Below are 17,236 nucleotides of genomic sequence, written 5' to 3'. Positions count from 1 at the left end.
AGGCCTGAAGTCCCAGATACTCAGGAGGCTGAGACAGAATGACTGCTTGAGCCCAGGAAGCCAGCCTGGGCAACATAAGAAGACACTGTTTCAAAAAAGAAAAAAATGGGAACTCGGACCTAATTTTGTTTCAGCATGTCTGGAATAGAGGCAAGGAACACACATTTTGAAACATTTGCCCAGACGATTCTTGTACAGTTGGTTTATAAACCACATACTGATAAACAAAGATTTTACTCTTGAGTATTGTCTTGTTAGAGAAAGGGCATGTTCCTCTCAGTTGCTCATAGCCCAACCTGAACCACAGCTTTAGTCACACCGCTTTAGTTTTAAGAGATCAGAGGGGTTACAGAAAAACATGGAAGCCACAGAAGACACAGTGGGTAAGTTAGGATTTTGTTTTCTAAAGAGGGAATGAAGAATTACTTCCGTAAGAGAATCTGGAACATGGTTGCCCAAATGCTCTGGAAAAGCAAGTTTTCCTTTCAACACTATGGTTGGATTATTTCTGCATTTATTTTTTAAAAACATACATCAATATACCTATAGGCAATGGGTTCTGGTTTTAGGGAGTTTTACTTCCTCAGTCATCTGCAGCGTGCTCAGGAGACTCGGTGTACTACAGTGTAGTACTCTCAAATAGGAAGTAACAGTCTTATGACTCAGAAAATGCCACAGAACCATACTATACAAACATGATTCCGTTTTTCACAGAGTGGGCTATACTCTCTGAAGTGATTGTAAGATTGCTACTATAGCCTCACGATATGCCTTTTGTTTTCTTGTCTTCAATTTCAACTTTAGAAATTTGTGGGACTAGGGGTGTATGTAGCTCAGTGGTAAGAGCACATGCTTATTGAGAGACTGAGGCAGGAAGATGGTGAGTTCAAAGTCAGCCTCAGCAACTTACGGAGACCCTGTCTCTTAATAAAATATAAAAAAGGGTGGGGATATGGCTCAGTGGTTAAGCACCCCTGGGTTCAATGCCTGGTACTAAAAAGAAAAGCGCATTTGCTTAGCATGTTTTGGGGAAAAAATATATATATATATAAATACATAAATATATGCATGTATCTATATATAAACTCACAATTAGAGAATTTGCTTCCATAAGTACATGTGGGCCCAGGAGGTTAGCCTGGGCAACATAAGAAGACACTGTTTCAAAAAAGAAAAAAATGGGAACAATTTCTCTTGAGGGTAATGAGAAAGGAGAATCATGCTAATAATGGTAAGTCTGAGAGCGCTGTGTTGTCTCACCTGTATCCATCTTCCAGACCCCTTTGTTCACATGGAAATGATTTTCGAGAGAAGGTCCATGTACATCGGATTTGTGGGTATGCTTTAAACCTGACAGAAAAGCAAAAGTCTTCATATTGATCAATTTCATAATCTTCACTTGAATTGGTAGCATTTATAAATCCCTTTTCTGAAAAATAAAGAGGCATTTATAAATTAGATAATGGCATTCAGATGAAAATGTATTGAGATGACAAAATGAATTTTTATTCATACATTTGATGCAAGAAAGCTCAGAGTTTGGCATGCTGCAGGTCAGGTTTGAAACTCTCAGAAATGGAAGAGTCTTATCTCCAGTTCTAAGCCTGAGCTCATAATCTTTTGGAGTCAAAATTCCTTGAAGAATGGGATATAGGGACTGGGGCTGGGGCTCAGGAGTAGAGCACTTGCCTGCCACATGTGAGGCACTAGGTTCAATCCTCAGCACCACATAAAAATAAATAAATAAAAATAAAGGTATTGTGTCCATCTACAACTAAAAATAATTATAAAAAAAAAGAATTAGATGTAAATAATTGACCCTTTTCCTAGACAAATACATAAATAAACCTACAAGACTTTACAGACAATATCAAGAGGCTGAAGGGTTCCCCCACTGCCAGCCCAACATGTATACACTGAGAACAAAGAACGAAAAACTCTGCTCTCAGCCAAAGTAAGTCTCTCAGTCCTGGGTCCCAAATAAAAATGATCTCGAGGTGCAAATAAAAGAGCAAGCTGGCTGGCAATATTCACACATTGTTCTTGCAGAACATTTCCTTATTAGTTTGCTAAGAGAATTCCTGCATTGCTTAGCATTTTCATTTTGGCTAGGGTCTGCGTCCTAATCCGAGATTACTTAAGCATAATTATTTTGAAATGCTACGTAGCCCACCCCCATTTCCATTCAGCTCAGTGCTTGTACAGTTTACATAGTAATGGCTGGCAGCAGGTTCTTAGAACATGTATTTATTAAGAAACTATATGGCACCAGGCTCTGGACCCACAAAGATAGAAGGGATGTCCCTGTCCTTAGGAAACTATTGGAGGACAAAAGCATACAAACAGATGGTCACACTACAGTGATACATGCAAAGACTGTGGCATTCAAGTGAGAGTATGATTTAACTGGGAAAGGAAAGGAGTGGGCAGCTTATCTTTGAAAAACTGTTCTAACTCAATTTCTTTTTCAGTGTTTTAATGGTAACATCAGATTGAAATCAGCATTTGTGTTACATACCACACATTCCACACTAAAAGCAACTACAAATGATGGATAAAGATTGCATGAGCAGCCTGCATTACCCAGGATGGTAACCAAAGCTGACTGACTGGGATGCTCCGAGGAGGAACAAGTGTAATATCCAGTGTCGTTTCTTCCCACTGATGATACAAAGGCAAACAGAATCCGTATCATCGTTCTGTTTCTTGAATAGGTACTCATCTCAAAGTAGCTGCCCTGGGTGTTAATAAAACAGAGTTTGCATTTAGTGATTTCAGCGGTGCTATTACCTCATTGTTCCTGCATTTTCAGAACACAAACTTGTCACCTTACCTCCTCGAGGACTTTGTTTTCTAATTCCCAGGTGAGCCCAAATCCGTGGTTCACATGAATGGCTTTGCACCTTATCCATAAGGGTTCCCCCACTTTCAGGAATAACTGGGGAAGCGTGGTCTGAGGAGTTTGATTTAAATCTAGAAAATGAAAACACCCCAAGTAATAAAAAAAAAAAGTGATTTTTTCCCCTCATCTCAAAAATATACACTGAGTATCCTGAAGGACAAAGGTTTTTTTTAAAAATTTTTTTATTTGTTCTTTTTAGTTATACATGATAGTAGAATGTATTTTGACATAATATACATACATGGCGTATAATTTCCCATCCTTGTGGCTGTACGTGATGTGGAGTTATACTGGTCACGTTTTCATACGTGAACATAGGAAAGTGATGTCCCATTCTGTCTACTGCCTTTCCCATGCCCATTCCCCCTCCCTTCCCTTCATTCCCCTATGAGGACAAAGATTTTAACATCTCCAGTATTATTAACCGTATTAATGAAATAACCTTTTAGAGGTTTACTACTCTTTGGTGAGAAATCAGTTCTTACAGCATCCATAATATCACATTTTAAATGATATAAAGGGGCCTGGGGTGTAGCTCAGTGGTAAGAGTGCATACTTAGCATGCACAAGGCCCTGGATTCAATCCCCAGCACTTAATCAAATAAGATAAAACTAAATGCTATGAAAAAAAGAGAGAGGGGCTGGGGTTTGGTTCAGCAGTAGAGTGCTCGCCTAGCATGTGTGAGGTGCTGGGTTCGATCCTCAGCACCACATAAAAAAAATAAATAAGTAAATAAAATAAAGGTGTTGTGTCCAACTACAATTAAAAAAAATTAAAAAGAAAAGATAGAATTTCTGAAGCTGAATGATTACTTGATTGCTGTTAGTCCCAGATAATTTCTAAGGAATAGTCACTGAAAATAAAAGTACATGATAGGGTTAAGGGTGTAACTCAGTGATAGAGCGTTCACCTAGCATGCCCCAAGCCCCAGATGCGTCCCCAGCATGGGAGAAAAAATAAATAAGAAGGACATGATATTAGAGTGTTACCTATTGTGAACAGCTTGGTACATTCTCTGCCCAGTTCATTTCTTGCACAACACCTTATATCTGTTCCAAATAATTCATGAAGTACCTTTTCCTCCTTTTTAACAACAGCTGGACTTTCTTCTTGACAGCTGTAATTAGAAAACAAAGGCCCTTTGACTAAATATGGTTTTAAATGACTGCTGTGGGCTGGAGTTGTAGCTCAGTGGTAGGGCACTGGCTTTGCATGTGTGAGGCCCTGGGTTCCAAACACAACAACTCAAAAAAAAAAAAAAAAAAAAGAAAGACAGATGTATGTTCAGGAGTGCAGAGTTACAGGTTCTTGAGCCTGTCTTAAGGAGCCAAAAATTAAAAAAAAAAAAAAAGCAAAAATTAAAAAAAACAAAGAGCAGATCAAAAAGTAAACAAACTGGGCTCAGTGGTATACACCTGTAACCCCAGCTGCTCAGGAGGCTGAGGCAGGAGGATCTTGAGTTTGAAACCAGCCTCAGAAAAACGAGGTGCTAAGCAACTCAGTGAGACTCTGTCTCTAAATAAAATACACAATAGGGCTGAGGATGTAGTTCAGCGTTTCTGAGTTCAATCCCCCATACCACAAACAAACAAAAAAAAAACAAAAAAAAAAAAAACAGGTAAACACAAATGTATCGCTTCAGTTAAGGGTTCCTAAGGAAACTAGCTGGTTACTCATTATCTCAATTTGTTAGAATAACACTACATCATAAACAGTTAAAATTTTCTTTTGCTTGGCAACGTTTTTGGTTGCCTTTTAAAAACAGGGAAAGGAAGAACTAAAAAGGAAGACAAAAAAGGAAAAAGTCTAAGTGTCACAAAGCCAAGCCCATCTCAGTAGTCCACAGAGCAACACTGTCTCCGGCCTCAACACAAAGTGGACTTTGGTTCCCTAACAGCGTTTCCCTAATCCAGGCTTTTCCCAAAGCACATAAAGGTTTTGGAATCTGTGAAGCATCTCTCTTCTCTTCATCCCTAGAATCAAGTTACTCTTTTCTTTGTGTAGCCTTCCTTGAGTTGTTTTTAATTACAAGACAATAATAACAGTTCATTGTATGAATGTTGGATAATACTGAAAAACCCAAAGAAAAGAATATAAAGTTATCCAATCCTATTACTCTGAGATAACAACTGTTATCATATTGATATGTATCTTATCAATCTTTTTTCTCTGTATATAATGTATATATGTATGTTTCAAGAATCTTTTTTTGTACTTCTAAAATTTGAGATCACATTCATATCATTTGGGAACCTGGCTTTTTTTCTTTTCCTCTTTCTATTTTCTCCCATTTTTCAAAAAAAAAAAAAATGGTTCAGTAGGCTTCAACTAGTTCAAACCTCAAGAATTCTTGCTTACGGAGAGCTTAGTGATGGCACATATGGAAAAAGAAAAGTAAACATTGACTCTGTATTTGTATCTGCCAGAAACTGTTCTATATGCTTCATGAGTAATCAACTCATTTAATCATCATCATAATTCTGTATGATATTTGTTAACATTCTCTTTCTTCAAATGAAGCCCAGAGAGGTTAAATAACTTGTCCAAGGCTACACAGTTAGCAGGCAAACCAGGGTTCAAAGCCAGGTTCTCTGGCTTTAGATTCTTGATCTTTAAACAATTATATTAAATTATGTTTCCAGAACAAAAAATGACCACAAATTAAACATTTAGTCACAGAGAATTTCTTACTTATAAGAGACTGTATTTAAAACCAATATCTTTTCCCCCCAACCAGATACTCCAGGAATCAACAATACCATAACTTAACAATACCATAACTCATGGAGTATGATGACAGGGAGGAGCCTGCAGTTGATGTGAGCAGACCTCAAAACCCTCTTTACCAAAAAAAATTAATAATCATAGCAGTTATCTTTTCACATCTCATACCTTTCACCCTGCGAATCACAGAACACCCATTCCACGATCGGTTCTGGAACACTTTCAGATATACAGACCAGGGCATCCTGATTTTCCATTTTTCTAAAGTAAGGTCTTCTTAATGTGTAAAGCAGTGTATCTACAGCATCATAAATTATTAACATATTAATACTTATTAACATTTTATTGATATTTTTAAAAATTATTGTCTTAGCAGCCCCCTCAAAAAAATCTGCATCATTAAGAAACATTAATACTTTATATTATAGCAGTATACACTCCCCCCACACCCAGGCAATACATTAAATTCAACTATAGCGGCAATGTCAACTTTAACAATAATCCTCTTGGTCAATTTCTTTGGACATTCACAAATCCAGAGATAACTAAAGTAAGTAAAGTAATGTGAAAATGGAAATATTGATGTGCATAAAAAAGGGAAACTAGCAGCAATAATATACAGCTTAAACCCTTTATTTAACATACAGCTTAAAACAACATTCTAGCAGGGCGCAGTGGCTCAAAGCCAGCCTTAGCAAAAGCGAGGCACTAACCTCACAACTCAGTGAGACCCTGTCTCTAAATAAAACACAAAATAGGGCTGGGGATGTGGTTCAGTGGTTGAGTGCTCCTGAGTTCAATCCCTAGAGCCAAAACAAAAACAAAACCCTCAACTTTCTTCCCATAATTTCATCTACACCAAGGTATAAATATATTATAATGTAGAAATGTAAAAATATGAGTAGAATGGAGTTAGAATTGGAACAGAATTTAGAGGCTGTTCACAGTGGACCATCATACAACACACACACACACACACACACACACACACACACTACCTATCCTCCCAACCATGTTCCACATATAAACTTTTCCACTCCTACTTGGACTTTTCTAGGAACTGGAGTTCACTACCCCGCCAAAGCTGATCATTTTCCTTCTTTCTTCTATTTTTAACAAACTTTTAAAAAAATGAAAATAAAACCTTCCCTAGACTTAATTTCTTATAACAAATTTCAATTTAAAATGCAATGCATTGATATATGTGTGTATGCATGCATATATGAAGGAATAGGATGTATCTTCTGGTATATATGTGTATATATAAATGGAGGAATATATGGCATGTAAATTGTGAAGCATAATGATTTTAACAAATCCTCCTGGACCCCTGACCTAATTTAGTAATTTGAATATTAATTAATACATTTTAACCTAATTTTATGCTTCTCCCTACCTCTCAATCCTAGGTAACACATATCCTGAATTTTGTACTTATCATTCCTGCACTTCAAAAACTAGATTTACCACAAAAATATGTGTCCCTAAACAATATATTAATTTGTCTTGTTCTTGAGCTTCAAAATATTGTATCACTCAATATATTGCATCTACAACTTTATTTTTTTATCCAACTTTTTTTTTTTTTGTACCAGGAACTGAACATAGGGGCAATTAACCTCTGAGCCACAACCCCAGCTCATTTTATATTTTATTTTGGGACAGGGTCTCACTAAGTTGCTTAGGGCCTTGCTAAATTGCTGAGGCTGGCTTTGAACTCATAATCCTCCTGCCTCAGCCTTCAGCGCACCACCATGCCCAGCCCAACCTTATTTCTTAAGATTCAGCCGTGGTTTTGCATGTTATCCTTCATTGTTTTTGCTTTTGTTTACAGCTATATAGCATTCCACTGGTAAGTAAATCACCATCTGTTTTTCATTTTCCTGCAGTGGATGTTTGTTTCCAGTTTTTTAAACATTCCACGCATTTCTACCAAGACATGTGTATAACATTTCCTTTAGTAATACAACCCAGGAGTGGAACTGCTGGTTTAAATATATGAGCATGTTCAATTTTATACATAATGAAAATTAGTTTTCCAAAGTGGTTATATTAGTTAATGCTATTCAACAGTTCCTATTCTCTGTATACTTACCAAGACTTCTTAATTTTCAGTGATCTAGAGGGTATAAAACAGTATCTCATTGTGGTCTTAATTTAATAATTAACTTAATGTATATTAAAATAATTTGTTGGAAGGCCATTGTACTGAGATGGCTCCAGTGCCCTGGGTTCCTACATAATCAAACCAAACCCAGCTCTGTGGAAACAGCACAATGAACTTAAGTGTAACCAATTAGAAACCGCCAACCAACCTCTACCTAGAAAATTAGCCAAATTAAAACTGCCAACTAACCTCTAACTGGGGACTTTCCACTTTAACCTATCAAATCTCTTCTTTGTCTTGCTTCTGTGAATGTTTTGTAAAAATTTTCCCCTCACAACTCCTTAATGGAACCCACCACTTGCCCAATTCATGAATCACTGTCTGTTCAAACTCTTAAAATTTTAAAGTTTATCTTTTAACACGTGTTTATTGACCATTTCAGTTTCATATTCTAGAAATAAAATGACCATTTGTCGTTTTTGTTCATTTTCTACTGGGTTTTGTTTTGCTTTGCTTCTTACTGATTTACAGAAGATCATTACATATTATGAACATTAATCTTTTGTTGACTGGGAACGGTAAGTACCTTTCCTATGTTGTGGTGGTTTTTAACTTTTCATCCCTGTAATTTCTAATGTTGGGTCCCAATTTTACCCTCTACAGCAATTGTTTTTTAAGTCTAGCTTTGCTTCTACATGGTAGTACTTCAAATATTTAAAATAAAAACTGAGGTCAAGAGAGATAATTACCACCCAAGGCATTTTAACAAGTTAGCCTAGGTTTCCTGACTCAAAATCCCAGAATTATTTCCTCTATATTTCATTATAATCAATTGCTACTCCTCAAAATATTCCCTTCTCTATGCCAAACATCCCCAATTCCCTGAGCTGCTCCTAATTTAAGGCGTTCCAAATTCTTCACTATTTTTTTTTTTGCTGTGTTTTATCCATATTTATCTGAAAAAAAATGCGGAACTGAAAATAATAATCTATTCATTTCCTTGGGCTAGACAATATATTTTCACATATACTGCCAAGGTTCAAGTTTACTATTTTAGCAACCATGCCACACTCTTAGTTAATACAGAGCTTGTGATTGTCTCTTTCACACTGACTATTGCCAAGTCACTCCCACCAATTTTGTTTTTGTTTTGAACCCCACCACTCAGCAGAATACTTTTTAAAAAGTTCTAATTTAATTGATCAATTGTTACTATATTTTTACACTGTAAGTCTAAATATAATAGGGCCACAGCAGATGCCCACTTCCCTTACATAATTATATGCCCTTGACAAAAAGAGAGAGCAAGAATTTCTTATCCTCTTCCAGCCTGGAGCACATAGTGTCCAATAAAGGAGAATAAGGAAGTAGAGAAGCTCGTGAATCAAGATCGAAAATCAAAGGTAATTCTTGATTTTGCTTTTCTAGCACTATGGTCTTACTAGTTTCAGAATAATTGAAGGGATTTTCAAATTTTGACTTTACCTGATTTTTGTCTTGGGAACTAACTTTGGAACCTAACACCCCACGGTTGTACCATGACCCAGTACCATGACCCTTCTGGGAATGTGAAGCACTCTCTGCTGTCAGTATCTCTGACTGCAAGGCCACACTCTCACACACAAGGCCCAGTGCAGCATAGTGTGAAAAGTGTAGACCTGGCTTAAATTGGAATTTAGCTGTGACCATTATCATGTCTCAGGAGTGCCTATTTTCACATCTACGTGCAGGTGTTGGTCATTGTGAGCATCTGAAGTGATACAGGTAGAACACCCTCAGCAAAGGGTGATTGTGGCCATTCCTGACCCAGTGCCCTTATGGGCTGGGCACACAGGCACCACACCCCAGCTTTGTGTGGAATCACTGACAAGAAAGAAGGGAGCCTGGCAAACTGCACCAAAGTGTCACCAGGAAAGCTAATTTAAAGTGGCATTAACCCAGAGTTTGTGGAGCAGTGCCCTGGCCCCCTAGAGACACATGAACTATGTTACCACAGTTACTTTTATTAGTCATGTAAAGTAAAACAATGCACTCAGTGTGCACAGCATTAAGTCTGTGCAAATGTTAGGTCTGTGCTTAATGGGGACAAAATGAGATGCCAGAAAGCAGATGGAGGCGGTGATCCAACATAGCTGTCTCCCTGGGTAAGGACATTTGGATTGCTCTGTACAGTTTGCATAGCCCAGCATTTGTATAGACCTGTACTGTCCGATACAGTAGTCATTAGCCACATATGGCTTTAAATTCAAATTTTAATTAGTTAAAATTAAATGAATTGAAACTGTCTCCCCAGTCACACTAGGGACATTTTAAAGTATTTAACAGCCACATATGGCCAGGAGCTACCATATTAGACAGAGCAGACAGAACATTTTCATCATATCAAAAGTTCTATTGGGGGGCTGGGGTTGTGGCTAGAGCGCTTGCCTAGCATGCATGGCACTGGGTTCGATACTCAGTACCACATAAAAAGGTAGAGTAAAGGTATTGTGTCCACCTAAAACTAAAACAAATAAATAAATGTTTTTTAAAAAAAGTTCTATTGGATCTTGCTAAGACCTTACTTATCTTGTGAGATACATACTTTTATCCTCCTTTTACAGATAAGGAAATTCAGGCTCAAAGAGATTTAGTCACCTGCCAAAAGGAGCAGTTTGGGAACTGGAATTAGAACCCAAGACTTCTAATTCCAAGGTCACAATAGTTTTTCATCCATTTGTTTACTGAAAGAAAAAAAAAATGAGGACCGCTGAATAGAGTTATGTCCTAGGTCTTCGCATTCTGAGAGTCCATAGGAACATGGGAGATTCTCAGTTCTCAGATTATGTGGACAAAGGAACAAAATTCAAATCAGCTACATATTGAGAGAAGCCTGAATATTATATCTTGAGTCATGGGTCAAAAACAAATGGGTTTCATATTGTGTACAAATATATATATGTAACAATGAATCCCATATTATATATAACTATAATGCACCAATAAAAAAAATTTTTAAAGAATCAAATGGGTTCTAAACTACTTCTGGAATACTGGGAATGCCTAGTAGCAAACTGGACTTACTTCTTATACTCACTGTAAACAATATTGTGTAATTGGTAGCTTCACTCTGAATAAAAAGTAGGTATTCTCCAGCTTGGGTCTCTGTCATTTTCACAATGACCATGGAAATAACTCCTCTGTAAAACAGGAAAGAGAACTGGTTACTTTGGCAAAGGTGTGAAACTAAAAACAAAATTTCATACTGAGTCAGAAGGTGGGTTGGTGGCTCCCTGTGACTGTGGCACAGAGAGGGCTGCTTGGTGGAGAACAGTTTTTGCCTGTGCCCAATACTCAGCCTGACCATTATAATATGACAGTGACTTCCCACCCCTGAAAGTGAGTGAGCTCCATTCTAGCCATCAGCTCATGTTTCCTGAGTCCCTTGGAGGGAAATTTCCCATTCAAAATTGCAAAGCCTTAGGGGCACATGTGCTTTGGTGTCCCTTCCGTGACAAAGCACCTTCCATGATCCTGTTTGCCTGGTCACCTGGTCACGAGCTTCAGTTCCTCAATGGCAGAGCCTGATGGCTATACAAATGAGATACCCTGGGATAAAGAACATTCTTCTGGTGTGGGCCCTCTCTCTCTAACTGAAAGAATTTGAGTAAATCTGACATGAAGCATTTTCCTATGAAGTAGTAATTTCACCAACATACAACATAGAAGCAGAACAATTCCTAAGTGTCAGTATGGTTAACTTTTCAGATCATTAGTAAAGGTCAATTTGGCCAGGGGTCTTCCCTTCAAAGAGATACTTTTGATGTGGATTTAGCAATACCTATTCTCTTTTAGTGCTCTCTAGTAGTTTATTGAATGGTGTAGATTTAAATTTACACTTTGTGATTTTTGTTTATTTACTTGAATGTTGGGAATGCCTAGTAGCAAACTGAACTTACTTCTTATACTCACTGTAAACAATATTGTGTAATTGGTAGCTTCACTCTGAATAAAAAGTAGGTATTCTCCAGCTTGGGGCTCTGTCATTTTCACAATGACCATGGACCATTTTTTGTAGTACTATGGATTGAACCCAGGGGCACTTTACCACTGAGTTACAACTCCAGCCTTTTTTATTTTCAGACAAGGTCTTGCTAAATTACCCAGGCTGGCCTCAAACTTGTGATCCCTCCCGACTCAGCCTCCTGGGTCGCTGGGATCATAGGCATGCGCCACAGCACACAGCCGACCTTTAAATTCTTACAACTCAAAGTATGGTCTTTTTCCAACAATGCTAGCATCTGTCGGGGGTGTGTGCATGACAAAGATGCAGAATCTCAGTCCCCATTCAGACCTACTGGATCAGAATCTGCATTTTAACAACCACCCCAGGAGCCAGCGAGTCCTAAAGTGCTTGCACCCACAGATAGTAGGACATACACTTGATTTGCATCTGCAGATTGATTTTGTTGATGGGCTATCTTTCTTTGAACAACTTATTCTCCTTATCATTTGTGAACTTTAAAAAAAAAAAATTTGGTGCTGGGGATGAAACCCAGGATTTCATGCATGGCAGGCAAGTGGCTTTATCACTGAGTTACTACACCCCCAGTGGTCATCTGTGAACTCCTAGAAGTGTTCTGCCTATGAGCGAGTCCAGATATAATTTTTATAATTCTCTACTATGAAAAAGTCACAGGGCTTGGGCTGTAGCTCAGTGGTAGAGCACTTACCTAGCATGTGTGAAGCACTGGGTTTGGTCCTCAGCACCACATAAAAATAAATAAACAAAATAAAGGTATCGAGTCCATCAACAACAAAAAAACATTTTAAAAATAAAGTCACGAAAATATGTTTTGGTACTAAGTAAACTAACCTACAGGGCAATTATGACTTTAGTTAACAAGCTGGTTGCCTGCCTTAGAGCGAGAATGTGAGCTCTATTGAGTGAAGTAACCCTACCTTGTTACTTTGTTTTTTGGTCTCAATCTGGTGAGAACTTCTGTGGCAGAACATTTCTTTAAGCCCCTCCCCTACCCATTTTTTCTTTTCTTTTTTTTTTTTTTTTTTCAGCATTGGAGATTGAACCCAGGGCCTTGCATGCTAGGTAAGTGCTCTACCACTTAGCTATGTTCCCAACCACTAAGCCAAAATTCTTAATAGAAGACTGCTTTGGTTTAACCCCAAGGTAAAAAGTAACTGAAAAACAGAAGTGAGTATATACAATCTCAAAAGAGGAAAGGAAAACGAATGTGCGCTAAGATTTAGAACTAACATTAAGAATTATACCCACCGTCCTGATAATTGCACAAGAGTTTATTTGATGTTAAAGGACAAAAAAAAAAAAAAAAAATCCAGTTTGTACCAGTCAGTCACAGAGAAATTCTCCAACACCTCATCCAGGGTCATGACACCCATCTCTGGTCATTTGGGTACTGGGTACTGTTTTCTGCATTGTTCTTAGAAAGACAGCATTTTCTCTATAGCTATTGGAGCATCCAAATGTCCCCAAGAACTAAAAAGAAAGGCAGCCTTAGAATCATTAAGTGGCATATAAATACCCTGTGCCCCTTGTTCTTCTCCTATAGGAGGAGGGCAGCAGGGTACAGTGATCAGCATAGAATTAGAGGTTTGGATAAGATCTTTTCTTCTGGATAGTGAGACCAGTGTTCCTTACAGACAGATCAATGTCTTACTAAAACATTTTGTGGCTATCACATAATTCTTCTTATATTATGGAACAAAATAGATAAAAACCAAATGTTCTATCCCCAAGCATTTCCAAGAAAGAAGTTTCTTATTACATTAACTGGAATGAAATGAAAACTTTCTAACTTTTTATCTTTAATTTGACAGTCAATTTAAAAAATGACACATTTAAAAATCCTAAGTATTTTTTTCATTATTTGTTTCACATTCTGCCAGCCACTCAGTAATCATTGATTGCCCTCTTTCCTCACCCCAGCCCATCTTTCTCTCCCTGTATATGTAATACATATATAATTCTTATATTTAGCATCCACATATCAGAGAGAATATTTGGTCTTTGGTTTTTTAAATTAATAGATTTTAATTTTAGAACAGTTTTGATTTAAAAAATAATTGAATAGAAAGTACAAGGAAATCCCATATATGCCTTTCTTATCACACAGTTTCCTATATTATCAATACTTCACACAGGTGTGGCATATTTGTTATAATTGACAAACCAATATTGATGCATTCTTATTAACTAAAGTCCATAGTTTACATTAGGGTTCACTTTTTCTGTTGTACCTCTTATGAGATTTGACATACATAATGTCAAATATCCATATTCTTAGCTCTATCTTTAGTTTATTATTTTATTGGAGATAAGATAGACATGGATAGAAACTTTTTAAACTTTTTTTTTAAATGGGGATAAAACCCAAGGATGTTTTACCACTGAACCATAGCCTCAGTCCATTTTTTTTGGTATTGTGTATTGAAGCGAAGGGTGCTCAACCACTGAGTCACATCCCGAGCCCTTTTTATTTTTTATTTTGAGACAGGTTTTGCTAAGTTGCTTAGAGCCTCACTAAGTTGCCGAGGCTGCCTTTGAACTTGTGATCCTCCTACCTCAGACTCCCAAGTTGTTGGGATTACAGGCATGCACCACTGCATCCATCAACATGAACAGAAACTTGAAGAGGAATTCCAAATGAATCAAGTTCTATGCAAGAAAATATTATTTCTAAAATACTTGTGATTGTGCATCTGACCTCTCTTACCTGTTGTGTAAATCAAAGTGTGGCTGGCAATTCAGGGAATTGTGTTTAAAGACCCAGAGACAGGAAATGTTCCCCGGGATGTTGACCAACACTTGCAGCGTGATGGATGAAGATACATCTACTTCCACGGTAGCAGCTTCATACACTGCCCCTGTCCTCTCAGGCCTCAAGGTACACCCCAGGTCTTCTGGGGATTCTGGTACCTACATTGTAGAAGGAACAATGTGAACTCACAATAATTTTATGTTTAATGCATCCTTTTCTTAGCAAGAAACCTGTAACAAATACATGCATATTGACATTCTGCATACAACACCCAAGCCTGCTGTGACCCACTGAGACTATATTACTCACTGACTGAAAAATCCTATTATTTATAATTCTCTCAAGAGAAAATAACTTTAGGCTGATTTTTTATCAAATTTTGAGCTTTATATTTTTATTATGTTTTATTTGTTCTTTTTAATATATATGAAAGTAGGTATATTTTTACATATTATACATACCTGGAGTATAACATCCTAATTAGGATCCCATTCTTGCAGTTGTACATGATGTGGAGTTTCACAGTAATGTATTCAAATATGAACATGGGAAAATTATGTCTGATTCATCCTACTGTCTTTTCTATTCCCATCCTCCCTCCCTTCCCTTCATTCCCCTTTGTCTAATCCAATGAACTTCTATTCCTCCCCCACAGCTTATTGTGTGTTAGCATCCACATATCAGAGAGAATATTTGGTCTTTGGTTTTTTGGGACTGGTTTATTTCACTTAGCATAATATTCTCCAGTTCCATCCATTTACCAGCAAATGTAATAATTTTATTCTTCTTTATGGCTAAGTAATATTCTATTGTGTATATGCACCACATTTTCTTTACCCATTCATCTATTGAAGGGCACCTAGTTGGTTCCATAGCTTAGCTATTGTGAATTGAGCTGCTATAAACATTGATGTGGCTGTGTCACTACAGTATGCTGGTTTTGCGTCCTTTGGGTGTATACCAAGGAGTGGGATAACTGGGTCAAATGGTGGTTCCATTCCAAGTTTCTAACAAATCTCCATAGTACTTTCCATAGTGATCGCACCAATTTTCAGTGCCACCAGCAATATATGAGTGTATCTTTTCCCCACATCCTCCCCAACATTTTTTTGGGGGGTGGGTACCTGGGATTGAACTCAGGGGCACTTGCCACTGAGCCACATTCCTATCCCTATTTTTGTATTTAATTTAGTGATAGGGTCTCACTGAGTTGCTTAGCACCTTGCCATTGCTGAGGCTGACTTTGAACTCGTAATTGTCCTGTCTCAGCCTCCCGAGCCACTGGGATTACAGGTGTGCGCCACTGCATGTGGCTCCTCGCCAACATTTATTGTTACTTGTATTCTTGATAATTGCCATTCTGACTAGAGTGAGAGGGAATCTTAGCATAGTTTTAATTAATTGCTAGAGATGTTGAATATTTTTTCATATGTCTTTTGATCATTCATATTTCTTCTTCTGTGAAGTTAGGCTGAATTTCTAAAGGGTTGTATGGACTGTTGTGGGTTGAATTGGACCACCCTGTCCAAAATTCATACACTGAAGTCCTAGCCCTCAGTACCACAGAATGTGACAGGGTTATCTGGAGACAAGGTCCTTACAGAGGCAATCAAATTAAAATGAGGTCATTCGGATGGATCTTAATCCAATATTACTGGTGTCTGAGAAGAGATTTGGAGACATACACATAAACCAATAATTTATATACCAATAATCTATATACCAATAGAAGTATGCCATGTGGGCTTGAAGACTTCTACTTACAAGCCAAAAAGAGACCTGGAAGAGATTCCATTTCACAGACCTCAGAAGGAACCAACTCTCAACACCTTTTTGAACTTCTAGCCTATTGAACTGTGAGACAATAAATTTCTATTGTTTAAGTCACCAAATTGGTATAATTTCCATGTCTGCCCTAGCTAACTAATACACAGACCATAATTATAAAGTCCATTATACATACTTAAATATTTTTATGATTATCATATGTAGATAAGAATCGACATAGCAAAGGTAAAGTAGTGTGGCTGCTAGAGGGAATTTAAACACCAGACTTTTCTGTGTGGATTTCCCCATAGACTCATTGCCACAACCACACTTATTGTCTGCTTTAAATAATAAAGATATATTGAGAGGAGGTGTAGTAGCAGGTTCTGCTGCTACACACCCCCTCTCTTAGCTTCTTAACATGTGTGAGCGCTGTGCACGATCACGCACATACACACACATAAAAATTTCTTCAAGTGAAGAACGGGGTAGCTCTTTTGCTACTGATCTTAAGTCACATTTCTGTTCTTATTGTTCCCTTATTCAGTAAGATCTGATAATAAATTCATTTAGTTAAAATCTGAGAAGTGCAAGACAGTCTGCTAGATACTGATCAGAAAGAATGAAACACTGATCTTGTCCTTAAAGAGTTTTGAGTCTACATGGAAGAAATGACTAAAACACAGGTGAAATATGATGTGCTCCGTAAAAAGATACCAACTACTTTAAAAGAAAAATTCAAGTACTCTTCAACTTCAGAGGAGAGAGACCTTTGCCCTGGGATATTGGTATGCTTCACCCAAGTCCAACAACAAAGAGCTTACAAGATGGACATGAGAGAAGCGAAAACTAGGTGACATACTAGAAGAAAATATTCACAGCTTATATTACAAATAAAGGGCTAATACTCCTAAAATTGAGCGACATAGGACCAAAAACATGATAGGAAAGAGGAGAAA

At 37.5% G+C, this 17,236-nt stretch overlaps 1 protein-coding gene across 2 annotated transcripts in view; it reads right to left on the bottom strand.

The window, feature by feature from the left end:
• Flt3 (fms related receptor tyrosine kinase 3) overlaps positions 1-17,236 on the bottom strand; it is an 82,337-nt gene that overhangs the window by 40,206 nt on the left and 24,895 nt on the right. Inside the window, exons 3-9 of one of the 2 annotated variants that reach the window (XM_027928736.2) lie at positions 14,466-14,668; positions 10,798-10,913; positions 5,796-5,925; positions 3,893-4,020; positions 2,834-2,973; positions 2,584-2,737; positions 1,261-1,429 (exon numbers count right to left, since the gene is read on the bottom strand). In XM_027928736.2, coding sequence (XP_027784537.2) covers positions 1,261-1,429; positions 2,584-2,737; positions 2,834-2,973; positions 3,893-4,020; positions 5,796-5,925; positions 10,798-10,913; positions 14,466-14,668 — 1,040 coding nt within the window. The remainder of the gene's footprint in view (positions 1-1,260; positions 1,430-2,583; positions 2,738-2,833; positions 2,974-3,892; positions 4,021-5,795; positions 5,926-10,797; positions 10,914-14,465; positions 14,669-17,236) is intronic. The other variant, XM_071611587.1, reaches the window with a different exon arrangement.

Source organism: Marmota flaviventris, chromosome 4 (genome assembly GCF_047511675.1).
Source record: "Marmota flaviventris isolate mMarFla1 chromosome 4, mMarFla1.hap1, whole genome shotgun sequence".
Classification (NCBI taxonomy): Eukaryota; Metazoa; Chordata; class Mammalia; order Rodentia; family Sciuridae; genus Marmota; species Marmota flaviventris.
This window is presented reverse-complemented; position numbering and strand designations above follow the sequence as displayed.